The following is a 19,675-nucleotide window of genomic DNA, read 5'->3' as shown; positions in this document are numbered from 1 at the left end:
TCCAGTGCTGATGGTACGAGTGCTGGATGTGAATTTGCCAAGCTTTACTAACTGCTGTCTGTCTGTCAGGAAGCTGTTGATCCACTGGCAGACGGAGGTGGGGACGGAGAGCTGAGTTAGTTTATTTTGAAGGGTTTCCGGGATAATGGTGTTAAAAGCAGAGCTGAAGTCCACAAACAGGATCCTCACATAAGTCCCTGGTCTGTCCAGATGCTGCAGGATGAAGTGCAGTCCCATGTTGACTGCATCATCCACAGACCTGTTTGCTCTGTAGGCAAACTGCAGGGGGTCCAGTGATGTCCTTCAGATGAGCCAGAACCAGTCTTTCGAATGATTTCATGGCTACAGACGTTAGGGCCACAGGTCTGTAGTCATTAAGTCCAGTAATTTTGTGTTTCTTTGGGACGGGGATGATGGTGGAGCGTTTGAAGCATGAGGGGACTTCACACAGCTCCAGTGATCTGTTGAAGATCTGTGTGAAGATGGGGGCCAGCTGATCAGCACAGATTTTTAGGCAGGCTGGTGACACACCATCTGGACCAGGTGCTTTCCTTCTAACAGATAACAGTTATTTTAAATTGTAAATGGTAATATTTCACAATTTCACTTTTCATTTAAAACATCAAAAAATCTTACAGACTGCAAACCTTTGAACAGTAGCCTAGTGTTAAATGCTGTTTGACTGATTCAAATCACAGGCTATAATTCATCAGCACAATTGCCATTAAAACATCAGTAAATCCATTTCTGTGAGGCTGGCAGGTGGCTGAATCTGATTGACTAGTTCATGCAATGTCCAGTTCAACGGCTTTGTCAGCACAATTGTTTAGCCATGATACTGATTCTTTTCTCTTTCTATTCAAAGAGACGAATTATCCCTGCTGGACTGTTTGGGTTCAGAATCATGTTACCTCGCTTACTTTCATCAAAAGATTAACGAGTAGTTACCCGAAACTCTCTCTCGGTCAGTAGATCTACCTCAACAAAACACACAACATTGTTTGTGGATGGATTGCGGTCTGATTAAAATGCTGAACACTCAGTATACTACAGAGAGCATTAATATATTTATTTTTAAATAAAATATTAAGTTCTCAAGGTTTCATGGGGTTACATGTTTGTTTGATTCAGGCAAATGGCAGAGTCGCTGTTTTCTGCAGTGACAAAACACTCAGCCCACATGAAACAAGCTGTTATTTTATTGCTATAATAAATAGGAAAGTTCAAATCACATTATTAAAGTAAAACATCCAGCTTTTATGCAGACAAAGATAATGTGAATAAATGACTAGATGAAAAGTGCTAAGTGACCCCTTTGCCAAAGCATTTCTGCTTAACTGCATGGCAAAATGGAGACAGTGCAAGAGGGAGAGACAGAGGGAAAAAGAAGGAAGAGGCTCATTCAATTGTCTCAGAAATAGCACAAAATCCTCCCCCTTCTCCCTTACATCACCTCTTACTCTCATTCTCTGGTTGTACCTCTCTTCCTGGAGATGAAAGCTTGTCACGTTCTCTTATGTAACCAAACACTGCCTAACACAGTGCCCCCACATTTGGGATTGCGTCTGTATTTGTGGATTCATGTGTTTTGTGTCTGTAGGGAGGGCCTGGGTATTGGGCTTTTCATTTATGGCTGTGAGTGCTGGCACTGCTGTGCTTTCATTTTTGGACAGTAATAATGTCCCACTGGTGCTTGACAGAAAAGACAGTTGGGGAGTCCTGATTAATTCCTACCAGTTTATGACCATCTGTATTAATTATAGAAGAGCTGGTAGCAGAGCTTGTTTTTTTCTTTATGAAAAATACCAAAAACACAAAAATCACAACAAATCTTTTGTCATATCTGTAGATTGTTTCATTTCAGAAGTGCATACTGGACACCAACATCACAGGCATATTTTCAATATCTCTTTCTGCATGTTACGCCAGTAGGTGGCATCAATGATAGTCTTTGTGAGTATATCTGTGAATCATTCATTGAACTGATTGCTTTTGGATTAATTTATGAATTAAACTGGAAGTGACTGGCTGCATCTGAAATGAAATACTTCCCTTCTATATAGGAGGCAAAAAACAGTACGTGAAAGAGTAGTATGTCTGAATCTACGGTATTCATAAAATAGTAGGCAAAAAGTACCCAGATGACACACTACTTGTGGTGAAATTGTAAAATGTGCATCCGATGGACACTTTACTATCCCATGAGGCCACAGGACAGGATTTGTGAGCACATACAAACTATATCAAACTTTTAGCAGTCGTGAAGTCATTTCTTATTCAAAACAAAATACTTGTGTATAGAGTGTATGCAATTTCAGACACAGTCACTGCCCTTGAATGAATAATTGAATCAATCTTTCACTCAGCCTGTGTTGGGTGTAATTAATTACTAAGTAATTAGTTACTGTGATTTAATTACTTTTCCCTTGAACAAGTAATGTAAGGGATTACTCTTATTTTTTCAGTTATTTAATTACAGTTACTTCTTATGTAATTGAACTTAATACTGTGTATAAACTGTAGAACATTTATACACAATACATTATTGGATTTAACGTGAGTTAATTCTCACTATTAACTAGTTGGATATTAGTATGAATATTACTGGGATATTGGTTTATTATTACTTAAAAAGCACATAGTAAGGTCTTATTCTGCAAGATCTTATTCTTCATCCTTAATCCTACCCAATTCTTAAACCTAACAACTACTTTACTGAGTATTAATAAGCAGTAATTAGGAGTATTTTGAGGCAAAAGTCATTGTTAATAGTTAGTTAATAGTGAGAATTGGACCCTAATCTAAAGTGTAACCAGAATAATTTTACGTAGTTACTTGAACGAATTAAAAGAACCGTTTAATGTCTATCCTTGTATCATTAACTTGTCGAGGTTGATATAGGATTTAGAAAGTAATTAGTAATAAGTAATTAAATACTTTTTGGAGAGAGTAATTTGTGCAGTAATCTAATTACACTGTTGAAAATATAATTAGTAACTAGTAACTGCACTCAGTCAATTTGTTAAAAAAACCCTGATGCAGTAATGAAACCATAAAAAAGTAACTATCGTTAATTGAAACTGTTACTTCTCTGTTACTTCTTTTTATATCGTAAAACAAGTAAACTCAATCCTAACTTCTTCAAAATAAGACAAGAAACACTTCAAATGTAGGAACCAGGGGTGTTCTACAGTAGCTTTTAATCAGTGCTGTCCGTCTTTGAAAAGTGTGCCCATATTTTGATGTTCTTTTTTTACTACTATTTTGGATATAAATTGACTTAACTCATCTTTCCCTGCAGTACAGAGTCAGAGTGATTCATTCATGATTCTGACATCACTAGTTCAGATTCTAAACAGCAGATAGAAAACACACGACATGATTCTTAGGTATTAGCAGAGAAATGATTCTTGTGTACATCAATTCCATTGGCACATAAGGATTTATCAGTAATATTTTACTGGGGCACAGCCATATTTCACTGGAGCTCATGCTCCAGTAAAAAAGGTAAAAACACTCTACTCACATGTAGTTTCCCTATATGAGTGACTCTTTCTGGATTTCCAGCTGTAGTAAACAGGGTCAGAAATACAGCCTCAGAGATTACTATTCAGTCTATAATGCTATAGGTCAAGTTTGTACAAAATATATATTTATATTATCCTATTATGTATAATATTTGTAATATTTTAATGTTTATTTTATTTATTTGTTTGTATTTATGTTAATTTCACACCATTTTGTCCCAAGCCCAGATTAATTTCTGAAGCTTAGTAAACATCACCAGAGAATATCATACTATTCTGAAAAAGATCCTTGGCTAGAGAGACACCAAACAAAACTTTAAAACCATTTCCTCTAGGTCCTTACACAGGTCCTTTTTGACAATTTAGTTTTAATGCCAAATCCAGAGTCTCTAAGCACATGTCTGTCAGTTAACAGTGCATTAGCAGGTTTAACCAAAGACAGCCTTTTCAAAATATGCTCAACTGTGTGTGTAAATCTTCTATAAATGATGCATGTTAAAGATTTTAACAGAAAATACAAAGACTCACAGGCAAGTGTAGAAAAGACACACCTTTGCACAGGCTGTTGACCACATCACCACAAACTTCCTGTGTATGTATGCTAGCATGCTTGACACTGAATCCACACAACAAAATTCCATTATCTTGCAGTAATTCAAAAATGTATTCCACTCATGCCTCAGATTGCCCAGCTTGGCTGGTCAGTGAAGATGACATGTACAGAAAGGAGGGCTGTTAAATGTACATTACACACTGCTGTTATGCCATTAATGTGCAGTGAAGTTCCTCAACTCAAAGCAGAAATAAGTGGCTCTTACCACTGATGGGAGATTAATGGGAAAGATGTTGCTGTTGGCCATTCTTAAAGGAGAGAGGGTAGCAATTCGTTATTGTGTATTCAGTAAAACACCACTAATTTATCAACCACAGTTAGTCCTATTATGGTAACATCATCATCTCATTATGAACTTCGAACTGATTATAGTCAAGAAGCCTGTTGTAGCTACACGTATTAACAGCAGCTTATTTAAACTTATTCCATCGCAAACCTCACAGTATTTTAATATTCGCCAATATTCTTTCAGTCACAGGCAACACCCAAACCAACACTTCGCTCTCAGAATTTATTCACAGCCTCTCCCTTGGCTTCATTTCAAACAGAGGTCAACCTAAAATGCTACCGACACTCTTTGGTCTGGTTTGTTGGGTTTTCTGTGTGCATGTTCATGGCTAGCAGCGGAACAGCTCCAAAGACACTTTTGAATATGAAAGGAGCTTGACTGTATGATATGTATGAAATTTCTGCACCAATCTGTTTGTTTGAGAGGCCTGCTGGGTGTGACATAAGAACACTGGCTCCACCAACAGTGTGAATTTGGGGTGGGACTACCTATTTGAATGACGTGAAATGAAACATTATTTGAGCTGTCTCTACAAGGGAATGAAATGAGTCAGATGCTTGTTTTGGTAGACCTACAGATGCAGCAAAGCCAACTTATCCTTACAGTGTCATTGTGTGTAATACACAGGGACACCCTGTATTTTAAAATGCTGTGAATATTGATCCACAAGAGAAAACCACTGCTACTAAGTGCAAATGTGCTTTATCTTTTAAAAAGCATGCAGACAGAACCAGTACAAAATCAGGAACTATTCCTGTCACTTTTTATGATTTTGGCTGCATGTTATTTGTTATAAAAAAATAAAAATGCAATCCTTTGGTGATGCAATCCTTTGGGCCAGCAAAGGGCTCTTCAAATCTCTCAAATTAAAAAACAAAAAAACAATGTTAATTTTGTTCATTGCAAATTTTTAGTTTAGAATATTATTTGTTTCTAAAAAAAATTATTTTGTAATTCCGTTTGGTGCCATTGGTGACGCACAAAATAAATGTCACCTTGAAGCTCCTTTTTACTGGTATGGAAGTAATAAAGTCTGTGTAGTTTTGTTTACACAGTACTAAATTAACATTCACGGTAAACAGATTTATGAGGTCAGTCAGCTAATTAACCAGTTCATCAACTGCATATCTGTTTGCATTGTCACCATTAGATCTCAAATGACAGCACTGTCCAAATGATTATTAATGAGGAAATTGCAAATGATTACACACTGACTTTCTAAATAGAGCAATACCATGCATTTATCCACATGCACAAGCATTAACTCCATGATGCATAAAAACACAGCTCCATCTCAGCAAATGGTATATGGTATATATATATTTTTTATAAGGAACAAGGGCCTCTGCCTGACCTCTTCCACATTTAGTTCTCAGTGTATGTAGCGCTTGACTATTGAACATCATGTTGGCTCGCACATAATCACACAAGTAACACAAACGACAGACTTCCACAAATGCCATGTCACATGCCACATTTCCAAAGAAGGTTGCGAGAAACCTTACTGATAAGTCCTTGTCTGTAGAGGATACTACCAGAGATAATTATATATTAAAACAAACCATTCCTGTATTTTCTGTCATCTGTTTAAAACAAGAATTAGCTTTAATGGATTTATTAATGAATTACATTAGTATCGGTTCTTTACGTGAACAGGTTAAAACTTTCTGATTCAGTCTGAATTATTTGGGTGGCCAATTCACATAGTGCAGCTTGTGATACCTCCATCTAGGAGTATCATAACATTAACACTGCATAAAAACACTAAAAGTTAAATTTTTGGGACGTTCCTTGGAGTACCATTGAACAGTTTTCACCCTGTAATGTTGCATGTAAAGTTCTGTTTGGCTGACAGGTGGCGTAATCTGAATGAGACGCAATGTCAGTGTTCATTGGCTTTGTCAGCACAATTGTTTACCTGTGACAATGATTTTTTTTCTCTCCCCTGTATTCAAACAGAAGAACTGCTGCTGCTGTATTGTTTTGGTTGAGAATCATATAACCTCGCTTATTAGTAAAAAAAGACTGCCCTGCCTCAATAAAGTGAGCCGATCGACAGTGGTCTGACTAATCTGCAATGGAAGCAGAAGAGTCAGCATTACATAAAGTCCATTAAAAAGAAAGGTATCAGCTATCTTCTCTTGTTTACACAAATGCCTTTCGGCTAAATGCATAATAAACCACCCATCGATGGCCATAAGAATATTAATTTCTGTGAGGCTAACAGGTGGCTGAATCTGAATGACCAGTTCATGCACTGTTGAATGGCTTTGTCAGCACAACTGTTTACCTGTGATGTTGATTCTTTTCTTTTTTCTGTGTTCAAACAGATTAATTAGCCCTCCTGGACTGTTTGGGAATCATGTGAACTCATTGCTTACTGCAGTCACAGGAACAAAGGTCGAAACTCAGAACAACAGACAGTGGTCTGACTAATAGAGTGCATTAAAATGAAAGGTATCAACTATCTTCCTCTGTTTTCACAGATACGCTGCCACATGCTTTGTGCTTTGTTTTAAAATGAATATTTTCTCTTATTTTAAAATGTTATAGGCCTATTTAATATGCAGATTTTATGCAAAGTTCAAATTAGCTTAATAATATATTAACTTAATATAATAATAAATTAACTTAATCATATAACATACTGTATATGTTTGTTTGAGTTAGTCTTTCAGCAGTTTAAATCTTTGAGAGACTTTAAAGGAATAGTTAACTAAAAAATGAAATGCTTACCCTCATGTCAGTCCAAAGCTGTACAATTTACTTTCTTCTGTTGAACACATTTACATTTATTCATTTAGCTGACGCTTTTATCCAAAGCGACTTACAATTGCGATATATATGTCAGAGGTCGCACGCCTCTGGAGCAACTAGGGGGTTAAGTGTCTTGCTCAGGGACACATTGGTGTCTCATAGTGGATTCGAACCCGGGTCTCTCACACCAAAGGCATGTGTCTTATCCACTGCGCCATCACCACTACATGCACTGTTGGATAATATTTTGAAGAAAATATCTTAATGTTTTAATATAATTTTTTTTATATTAAATAATCATGATGCCAGCTCATCAATGGTTTGAGCAATGAGATAAATGACAACAATAAAAAAAATATATATATTTCAGTGTTCTGTTTTCTCTCCAATGTGCAAATCTAGTATTAATGACATAAACAACAAAATACTCCCATTGTTGAAAAATCCATTTATACAGAAAAAGAAATATAAACAAAAGATTGACACCATTTTATAACAGTCAAACAAGTCTTCTATATGTTTTAGTTATATTCTTTTTTCTTTTTTTTTCTTTTTTATTACGTGTTGCATCAGTACATAATATCATTAGTCATTTGACTGTATCATTACACCCCTCATAAAAATATATATATATATATATATATATTTCATTTTTGGTTGAACTATGCTTTTAAAACTGTTTGGAAGCACAGGAGCAAAATCCTCTAGAGCCTAAATACAGTTCCAGCTTCCTTGAGCAAAATTCACCATAAAACCAGAGCTCTTTGCATTTGGGTGCCCCAGTTTGAGTGTCTAACACCCAATTCTCATGGCCCATGGTATCAAGGCTATTCACAGTTGCTGGGTCTCTAGAGCCACTGCCCTGCAGCTTTTTAAAGGGGTGTCCTGCTCTACTTACAGCTCATAGACAGAACTGGGGAGATGGGGTGGGGGAGAGCAGTAGTCACAGGGTGTCCTAAAAATTAGGAGGAATGGGACAGCAGGGTGTGTATATTACAGTAAATGGTGCCTTGATCTTTTTTTATTTAAATGTTTTGCATGATAAGAAATACCTAACTCTGTCCCTTTCTCAGCAGATCGTTTTCAGTAGAACACGCCAGAGGTTAGCCAGTACGCTGTGTCAAGGTACTCCAACCTATCTCTCTCCGGTAATTAAGGGGGTCTGGGCTCTACTCAGCTACTGCAATCTAATTAATGTTAATCACTGTAGGCTTCCTCTGGGGCTGACTTCCGTTCTACATTTACATAGCAAGAATCTGTGCAAGTCTCACTCCAAGGATCAGCTGCCAGTTCGGATGAGGAGGGTAAGACGTATCACAACATAAGATCGCTGTCTTACCATTGCCCCATAATTATTACATTGCATTCAGTGTTTTGGAATACTAGAGAAGAACCTTTGAGTTGTACCGTAATGAAAATGAGCTTGTAAACAAATGACTCACTAAGGGAGACAGAGAGGGGAATAAATACTAAGAAGGAAAGAAAGAATGAAAGAAATGTGCCTGTGGCCACGAGATAGATAGAAAAGTCTTCCATTCAATAAAAATGAATCCAGGGACTGGGAAACCTCTTCTAGTCCTGTTTCAGTTTTTCATGCTGACTTATATTACATAAAAACATATATTACATAAATCCAGTTATGTGTATGTACCAATAATGCTCCATTACCAAATGTCTTATTCTGTCTCCAAATATTTCAGAACTTATCCACCTTATTTTTCAATGCTGTTTCCTGTAAATGTGCAAGACTTCATTTTCATTGTCCGAAATTGTTAAATAACTAGAAGAACAACAAAGTGAGGTAAATGGTTAAGCTATTTGCGCTACAAATCAGTGTGTTCTTGATTATGATAATAACATCATGCAGCATAACACTGTTTTTTTAAGCTAAAATAAATAGAAGCGGATTACACAGGAAGCCTTGCACATTGAAGTTAAAATAAGGTGGATAGAACACATGCTGACAATAGACATTACAATCAACACAGATCCCAGCATAATGTTTTTAAGGAGTTTTTGTCCTGTGAAGGACACTGGGAGCAAAGATATTTTGTTTAAGATTAAGTGTTCAGTTTAAAAGCTGGACCAGGCATCAATTAAATCCCTTTCCATTTAAATCACAGCCGTGCTTAATGACTCAGTATAAAGCAACAACAAATAACACACAGAGGGACCTGTTATATACCTGAATACTTCTGAAACTATGGTACCCACAGTCCTCAAACACCCAGCACAGCACACATTATGATGATTATGTAAGAGGTACATAAACTCACTTGATTCCGTGCGTAACCTTTTGTAGAGTGTGTGTGTGTGTTTGTGTGTTTCTGTCCATGGTTTGAGTATACAGAGATCTGCCAAATGTTTATAAATGTTTTTGAAAGACATCACTTATGCTTAAAAATACAGTAAAAACATATCAGTCTTCTGTCATGTGTGTCATGTGTTCCCGACTCATGTTTCCATATTTGGTTTGTTTCCTGTCCTTGTTTAGTGTGATGATTATTTAATTCTTGTCCAGCTGTGTTTGTCTAATTATCTATGATTATCCGGTGTATTTATAGTCCTGTCTGTTCAGTTAGTTTTCGTCTGGTCTACTCGTTACTCCCCGGTGTTCCTGTCTGTGTCTACCTTGCCCTGCCTTGCCTGGAGTCATTAAAGACTGTTATTTGAGTTTACATCCTCGTCTCGTGTTACTCGTTCCTCCTTGCTGTGTGTACCATGACAAAACATCAATATTGTTAAATATTGTTACAATTTTAACCATTTTTTTTACTTTTTTTGTGTATTGAAATGTAATTTATGTTATTGCAAAGCTGAATTTTTCAGTGTCACCTGATCCTTCAGAAATCATTCAAATAATCTAATAAACATTTCTTATAATTAATGTAGAAAATGGTTTTCATGATTCTTTGATGAAAATAATGTTTCATCAAAATGAATAATTAAAGACCAGCATTTATTTTAAATAGAAATCTTTCACTTTTGATCAATTTAATGCATCCTTGCTGATTAAAAGTATTAATTTCTCTAAAAACAAATCATATTGACCCCAACTTTTCAAAAGTAGTGTACACTTGAGCTTGTTTATTATTTGTGCCTATTTACCTTTTACATATGTGAAGAAAAGAAAATAGTTTTCTCATAACCTATAGGAGGACTCAAATGATGACCCGCAGATCGGGCCTGTTAGTTATGTTTAAACGTCCTTTTGATTGATTTATATGAAGTCATTGCGCTGACTTATACATCAGAGAAGTCAGAGATCAGGGGTTCAATACTGTGTGCAGTTGTCCTCAATTAACGGTTCTGTGTCCAGATCTGGACCTGGTCGAGTGTGTTTAAGAATTTTCAGAGTTCAGTTTCTCACATGATCATGATCTAACACAGTTTATGCACACATATTTGATTGTGTCTTATCCAAATGCACAATATTTGAAGGACAAAGATGTAATCATTTTTCCTCACTGAATGGGAAGGTTGTAGAACAAAAAGGAACTTATTATTAAAATAACTTATATTATATATATGTTATGCTTTTTATTCTAATTGATTTGATTTTTTTTAAATGGCTGTTTTGAGATCTGCCAAGGGGCATGTAGGACAATCCTGTTGTGGAGTGAGCGATTTAGTGCTTTCTGCTCTGTATTAGTGAGAATATCAGGGTTAGGGCTGGAGAGAGTCTGTTGAGGTGAAGGTGATAATGTGTGAATCCTCCCTCTCTGCAGGTACAGAAACGAGAGTTGGAGGTGGGAGATCATGAGGTCTTGCTGTGACAACAAACACATCACAGTCAGACCATGGCTGAAGACTAATAAAAAGACACCCAGAATGCCTTGATTTGGCTTCATTTTTCCACCTACCACTACTTCTCAATCATGTTCCACAGTGTATACACATACTACTGCTTGACATGCAGAGGACAACATGGAGTTGTCTTCACACTGGACTTCTTTAAATGTGAGATTTACGTAGCAACAAAACGAAAACTGACAGACATCTCCAACCATTTAATCCACCCTCCATTCCAGAAACACCCATATATTTTTAAGCACAACATGTTGACATCTCGGAAATCCAGTCAACAATTATAGAACCAAGGGTCCCACTTTATATTAGGTGACCTTAACTAATATGTTCTTACATTTAAATTGATCATTTGATAAAATTAACATATTGTGTACATACATGTTTTTACATTTTACTTGTATTTTAAAAAAGACCTGCATGCAGTGGTGGACTGGCCATCTGGAGCACCGGGAGTTTTCCCGGTGGGCCGCTGTACAATGCGGGCCGGCCCTTTGCATAATATATATATATATATATATAATGGATTGTACGTAGCCTATATCCTTCCATCGGCCCAGACGAATAGCCCGGGCCGCGCGGCCCTCTTCATTCAAAAATTCTAATTAATATAGTCAAAGTATAGAAGGCGGGATTTACCGTTCACAGGCGCTGAGCTGCGTGCGACTTGAATGCGAGCTGAGGTAAGATGTAAGCAGCGAAACATGACGAGACAATTCAGCAATATTTGCCAACCGTTTAGTTAAACGACAGACATTAATTTTCAGGAATGCAAACTACTACTGGCCTTTTCAAATTTCTCTGATTGTAATGCCGTTATTCGAGTCGTCACAATGTAGGCTACATAATGCAGTTTTCAGCAGACATGAGATAAGAGTTCATGTAAGAGTGATTCTATAATTAGGGGTACATGTCATGTCCATGGACTCTATTATCAATTTTACTTATTTTTCATTAACTTTTCACTTCAAACAATGATCACTTTATCAGGGCACATTTCTAATTAATTTAATACAAAAATCCAACAGATATCCATCTTTTATCTTGCAAAAATAGCTCATTCTATACTGGAAGTTGCTCTTTTTGTGCTGTCTGATTTGGTAAATGTGAGGTTTTGCTCTTCAGATTAGCTCTAAAATACATTTTTCTGTATATATTTCTTATAATTATTTGTGCAAAATAATCATTAAATTCTGATAAAGGTGTTTTAAAAAATATTTTGCTCATGCATCTACATTAAATCATCCATTGTGTGTACGTCCGAGAAATCAGTGTCAACTGTGTTACTCACTATAAAACCCCCTATAAATCAGCGATGGTTTGTTCCAAAATCACTTTATGTATTTTCCTTTTTTGGAGGGATGTTTGAAGACAGTGTGGAAAGTCATAACTTTTCCTCTTCAATATTTTATCTATAATATTGTCTGCATGTAGAGTAGATTAATTGACCGTCAACTGTGTTATCAACATGTTCTGGTGAACTTGTGTCACATGTTATATTTATAAATATGTAGAGAAAGAATATAAAAACATAAGTTATTCAAGGTCATGTACTAACTAGTCCAAGGTCAACAGTTTGCACAAGGTCCTAAAATGGACGAAATGTCAACTGTGTTATCTGACAACTGAGTTACCCATCAGCTGTAACACAGTTGACAAGGATTAACACGGTTGACATTGTTGGCAATTCAGGGTCAATTTATGCAATTTATACACACCGAAGAAAGCTTTTGAGGCAAAACATATGTGTCCTTGTCCTATTGGTGATAAAATGTAGAATAAAACAAAAAGAAAAGACTATTTCATGTGAGTGCGGATCATGGTTTTGTATAAAAAGTAATTTAATGGATCAACACGCCTAAACGAAAAATCAAGCGACGAAAGAGCGCGGTGCAAACAACTTTTGTGGGTCAATTTATGCTCCCACTGAGTGCTGTTGATAAAAAAAAAAAAATATTCACAAACTATTGTCATTACACAGAAACTACATAGGAATGACCTAAATACCATGATTTGCATTACAATGGATAAACTTAACTGATCTAATCACGGCCACACTTTCTATGAACTCAGTAGGCCTATCCATAATATTATATACACATTATATTCACATTTGTCAAGGTTTATAAAGCATTCAGAATTCCTCATGATTGACTTAAACCCATATAATATGATAGATTTGGCGTATATCTGTTTCTGTAAGGTGAACATACGTGCCATTTTTCCCGGACACGTACTGGCCAGGATTTCTACATTGCCTAAAATATCTAGGTTTTGGCTTTATTTGCGTGTGGTGTATGACTTCGGTTCCTTATGTTTTCGAAATGCTCTCGAGGTACTTTGAATCAAAGCAATATAGAAATCCTGGCCAGGACATATCCGGGAAGAATGGCATGTATGGTCACCCTAATTTCCGCATAGTCATGACTGATAAAGTGTTATGATGTTATTGAACAAGTCCTTACAACTTGAAGTGTCATGATGCATTATAAAACTTCATTTAACTTTATAATAATGTAATATAGTCATTAGCTTTATAATGTATGTTATTATAATGTGTGTGTGTTTAAATTGCTTTATAGTTACTAAGTTCATACCTGTCAACTGTGTTATGTGTGGTTTTTATGTTATAAATCTTTTAAATGTGTACTAAACCGTCAGACAAAAAGGTGGGGATATCTCTGGAGATGGATGTATTTGGTAAGGATGGCGAATAACGCTAAATTCAGCATACTGTGGATTTATGTTGAAGAAAGTTTCATCCTTCATGATATCATCTCACAGAACACCCATTATGATGCCCCAAATTCATATTTTCAAATCAGTTAGAGAGATAACACTGGTGAATAGACTCAAAAACCTTCAAACACATGTGTTATCAAACATGTGGTACTTCATTCATGTTTCATTTGACACAGCATTTGTCCATAACACAAAATATTGAATCAAACGTTAATTTTCATTAACATATTTAAAAAGCCATTAGAGCTAAAGCTTGCCAAATAATTAATTTAGCACATTAAGGAGATATATTATTCAACCACCTAGTTTATTTATCAAAAAAGAATACTCATTTTCTGACTTCTTGGCTGACCTGAAATGTACCCCTAAATATAGAATGACTCATAAATCTGCTTTCTTCAGTGATTTCACGTGTCTAACAAAATGTTTAAAAATCATTCTCAATCTTACTCTAGAACATTGTAAATCTGAAGACTTTCGCTTTCGAGTGCAGTGCATAGGAAAGTGATTTATATTATATGCCTAATAAAAATATTATTTGCTTATTAATTCACATGCATTAGCCTATTTTATATACACACTGGTGGTTAAAAGTTTGAAATAATTAAGGCTTTTTATTTATTTATTTATTTTAAAGAAGATTTAATTTATTTGATCAAAAATACAGTAAAACAATAGCCTAATATTATGAAAATTACACTTAAAATAGTGGTTTTCTATTTAGGGCGTTTTAAAATGTCATTTATTTCTGTGGTCAAAGCTGAATTTTCAGCATCATTACTCCAGTCTTCAGTGTTCCTTCAGAAATCATTCTAATGCTGCCTAATTTGCTGCTTAATTCTCAGTTATTATTTGTGATCAATTATTAATAATGGTTTTATTATTGGTATAATGTTCTCAGTTAAAGAACAGCATTCATTTTAAATATAATTACTTTATAATAAGTGTAAATATCTTTACTGTCAATTAAATCAATTTAATCAAAGTCCCTTTTTGTATTCTATAATCTTTGATTTAATGCAACATTGTTGAAGAAAAATATTAATTTATAGTTTTTAATCTTACCCAAGACTGAATGGTATCACATTTTACACCAAAATATGAAGCAGCACGACAGTTTTCAACATTCATAATAATCAGAGATGTTTCTTGAGCAGCAAATCAGCATATTAGAATGATTTCTGAAGGATCATGTGACACTGAAGACTGGAGTAATGATGCTGAAAATTCAGCTTCAAATACTGTATATGACCAATAGAAAGGCACCATAAAAACAGTCCGCATTCGGCACTATTCAAGTCTTCTAGACGATACCAGAGCATTGTGTCATATAGGTATTTAACTTTAGTGATATTAAACTGTCCCTCGTAAAAATTCCTTAAAATTATTTACTATTTGCCATATACACCAGAAAAGACTAATTATAATGTCAGTGGTGTGTTGCGGACCGGGTTTGGTGGGCCGCTCTGTGCCAAAAAGTCCAGGGCCACTTTTTGGCCCCAGTCCGCCCCTGCCTGCATGTAATTACATCTGTAATTTAATTACATTTATAGTTACACTGTTGACCCCTCCCTTACACCTTATCCCACCCTTTAGCCTATACCCATACCACCAAACCTGTCCCTAACCTTACCCATATCCTACCACAATAGCAGCAGTGTTTTGCAATACAATTTGAACACAATAAGTACACTGTACTCATTTTTTGGATGTAAGTACATAGTAGTAAAGACCACCTAATATAAAGTGGAACCGAACCAAGTCCTCACCTTTTTCGATTATACAATAGCCTATACTTGGATGTATGTCATGATATGGAAGAAGAGATCTGTTTCTACTTCTGTTTTATTGTGACGTTAATTACCAATTGCACAGATTCCAGTTATTTCCATAGTATTTTTTCATTCTGTATAATTTGAAATCAAATCCTACTGTTTGATACTAATCCACTGATACTTTCACATCCCACTGTAAGCTTTTATCTGGATCTGTATTTTTACAACCCCAATGACCTGAATTAATTCATCTTTTACTAAAGCAAATGCTACATACTTTATTAGACAAACAAAGCACTGAACTAGCTTTTTTCATCTAATCACATGTCAAAATGTTGGATTGCAGCATTGTTTATAATTAATCACTTGTTTTGTATTTTACCTTTAAATGCAAGTCACTTTTGAATAAGCGCATCTGCTAAATGAATACATTGTTCCTTATATTGTGCTATAATAGCTGACTCTCATTTAACTGTTTATTTTTTTCTTCGTTAAAAAAGTTGATGTTCGCCATATGGGGAAAAGCGAGAATTGCTTTGTTTCTCACAAGACAAGCGTGTGACAAGATAACTAGATAAAAGCCCTAGCAGCTACCATTCCCACATCCCACATTGGTGGGGCTTCCATTGGGAGAGCCTGGGAGGAAAAAGGAAGTCTGGGAGACATGCCAATTCCCTCATCCAGGAATGAGCCAGCAGGTGCATTCACATATCGACCAGTGCATAAATTAACAACACTTTTCCTGTTGTTGTACAGGGCATGACCCACTGGAGCATGTAATGGCCTAGATGGCTTCCTGGGAGAATGGGACATTATGGGAATATCGCATAGCACAACTGGGAAGACACATGAGTATGGGCCATATTTTAAGCAAATTGCCTTTATTTATTTGTATAATTTACCTGATTATCATGTGAGTATGTGGTAAGTTTTGTGTACCCAGTCAGCATGGTCACCCTTTTTTGTATATCAGTATTAGCCTCCAAATTACTAGATAAACCTTTGGGAATTCACAACAGCTCTCACTTTCTCTAACATGCTTGAAGATTTATATTTCATTCCAGTGTTTTATTCATCTATTGGCTTATATTTTGTCACTGCGTAAACAAAACTTCCTACTAAATGATGGATTTACAAAATAAACTGACACAGGGGCAAACACGTACACAGACAAATCATCATCCGAAAGCCTCAAGAGAAGTTTGCCGCGTTTTCTGACATCTCATGAGGAAGACCAGCTTTCATCAGTTTCATTAGAGCTCTGAAAGCGTTGCCATGACAACTTATTCCCAAGACATACACTGTAAAAAGCAGCATCTTGCCTGCCAAGGACATGAAAATATCAGGTGCCTTTGGGAACCAGCACAAACATCTGCCAGATGACAACAGGATAACAACTCTGTATCTCTTTCACTCTTTTGCTCTGTCTTTGTCTCTCAATCACATGCAGGAACAATAAACATAAAGATTGTCTGAGGCATGTCCATTGTGTGTTGGGTAAAGCCTGCAGTTCATTCAGATGTATGACTCATTTTTTTTATTATTATTAATTCAGATGTGCTGAATAGCTGATTCACTGATGACTTAAAATGCCATAAGGCTGCCTTGCTCAGATCTGATTCAAAGCTCTTCACAAACACTTCAATACATTATTAATCAATATACAAGTCATGTCAGGAAATGGCATTAATAATTAGCAAAGCATTAATATCCAATTAAATATTATTGTGTGCCACATTATTACAAATATTTTGGTGTGTGTGCTTTCATCATCCAAATGAAATGACATTTGAAAAAATGTCAAAGCGTGTCATCTTTAAATAGCAAATAAAGTAACGTTTTGTGAATATTTTTTACAATTAAAGGACAAATAATATACTAACAAGTGGCACTGTATGGTCATGTATGTTTCTTGTAGTAAAAGATGTGTACTTCCGTAATGGCACACTTGAACTCTCCCCTCTGCTTTGAGAAGTTCAATGTGTTCTAATCACAGAAAAAGTTCATTTGATTCATTGATTTCTGACATAAATCCACTCTACTTCTAACTGTACATCGACATTCCTTGACTCGTCTATCAGTGTTAAGTAGCCTATAAGGTGCAATATCCGGATCTTGGCAGTGGTCCTGGTCCATTTTACTCCTATTAAACAGGCATAAAACAAACAGGGCAATCTCATAATTGTCCAAACCAGACTGGTCTTGTAATCGACATATAGAATGCATAAAATCCTCTTGACCCCATCTGGCTGACACTTTTAGCTGAAGCAGCTAACATTGTATTGAAGGTAGACATACATTTTATCAGCTCTGGCATTCCCTGTGAATCGAAACCATGACCTTGGCATTGCAAGAGCCTTGCTCTACTGTTTGAGCGTCAGGATTCAACAGTTACTATATACATTACAAGAGCTAATGCCCACTGTAAAAGTTTGTCAGGACCAAAAAATATTTAACACATCTAGCATCTCAAGTGCTGTCACTCAGACCGCCTGAGCAATATGATGTTATCGGCCTTGTGTGTCTTATATCAAAGCAACATGGGCACATAAATAAAGAAAAGCCTTTGCTTCGTGATGCATTCTCTTTAATGTTCTCCCGGAGTGATTAATTTGTGCACGAGCACGCTTGCGGCAGGGAAGGGAGCTCACGGCGCGTGGCACAGCAGTATTGCAGTCAGAGGAGCTGTCGATCAATGCTACATGCAAGATGCCTGGAATGACTGCACATGTTTTCCCCAGGGTGACCCAATTTAGTTGCTTCAGTTTGATATATCGCTAGCAACGCTACAGGAAATACAAGACTTATAATTTCATCAAACACGTGGTCAAATATATAGACAACCAGTTGCTTTTTTTGGCACAGAAACAACTGTACATTGTGATCAGCTTTCAAAAACATATGTGTTTCATGGGTCAAACAGTGCTGTTGAAAATTATAAAAAAGTAGAGGTCCTTTAAAACAATATTAAAATGCATCTCTATCTTTCTAAACATATTTCATGCATTTAAAAAAATATAGCTTAAAAAATTGTTTATAACATTTCCAATAAAAATGTAATTAAAGTGCTTGCATTGCATCTTAAATACATGCAACTATCATTACTTTAATAATAAAAAATAAATAAAAAAAGAACCTGGAAAAAAGTTTTAAAAAGTAAAACATTTATAACTTTTTTTTCCACATGACAAAATGGCTCCTGCCAAGCCATAGTGACTTAGATTGGGCAATCAAAAGTTATATATATGCGTTACTGTTATTTTTTGAAAGAAACAAAAGATAACTTCAAACTATTTAGGCAAAAATAACTTTTCAAAGAATCTCGGCCTTTTAATGCCACATTTTCTTTTATATCTTGACAGTTCATTCTAAAATATATGTAAAGATATCTAAAGTATTTTATTTTATTTATTTACTTGTATTAATTGCATTTTTAATATATATATATATATATTAAGTTAGCTGAAGTAGACTTTAATATTGGCAGGCTATTCTTATCCAATAGAACACGTGCTTGGATATATTACCATCAGTGAACAGCGGGGCTGCCACTTTAAAACTTCAATTTAAATTAATTACTCACCCTTGCATATTTAGAGGAATATGGATCTTCAAAGAGCGCCCAAACACGACGCTGCCAACGTTGCCACAACCCTGCACCTTTTGTGTCAGGTGAGTCGCCGAGGGCCAGGCGTTTAGTCATCTCAAGTTCCTCGTCTCCATCCCCTGGATCACCCAGAACTTCTGTGTCCATCTCATCGTTGCCCATTTCAGCTGGCCCTCCACCGAAACTGTCCAGTGCCTCCTCGGCCTCCCGGTGCTGCCGGTACGTCATCCAGCAGCAGGGCTCCACATCTGTCTCATCGATGCCCCAGAAGGCCAGCTCCTCCTCATAAAGAGGGCCACAAACATCAGCGGGGCAATGCAACTTGCCAGTCCTATAATAATTGAGAATGTGTGCAAAAACTCCAGGGTGGCGATCAAAGAAAAACTCGTCGATCTGGGCGTCATAGTCGAAGTGACTGTGGGCATCGGGCTCAGCGAGCCAGGCTAAACGAGTGCCGGGGAGAGTGCGCAAGGTGCTGCGGTAGGTCTGGTGTCGAATCCCTCCCACGTTAATCACAACACGGTCTTTCTCGTCGCCCTGGCCCATCTCGTCGCTTAG

The 19,675-nt window shown here is 36.3% G+C and overlaps 1 protein-coding gene across 2 annotated transcripts in view; it reads right to left on the bottom strand.

Annotated features, from left to right (window-relative positions):
* The window catches only part of LOC306847924 (voltage-gated potassium channel KCNC1-like), a gene marked incomplete at both ends in the record, with an annotated part of 41,862 nt that extends 22,187 nt beyond the window's left edge, over positions 1 to 19,675 (bottom strand). The window contains one exon of one of the 2 annotated variants that reach the window (XM_079382170.1): positions 19,094 to 19,675. In XM_079382170.1, the coding sequence (XP_079238296.1) occupies positions 19,094 to 19,663 (570 nt within the window). The remainder of the gene's footprint in view (positions 1 to 19,093) is intronic. The other variant, XM_079382169.1, reaches the window with a different exon arrangement.

This window comes from Barbus barbus (genome assembly GCF_936440315.1).
Source record: "Barbus barbus genome assembly, chromosome: 1".
NCBI classification, from domain to species: Eukaryota; Metazoa; Chordata; class Actinopteri; order Cypriniformes; family Cyprinidae; genus Barbus; species Barbus barbus.
This window is presented reverse-complemented; position numbering and strand designations above follow the sequence as displayed.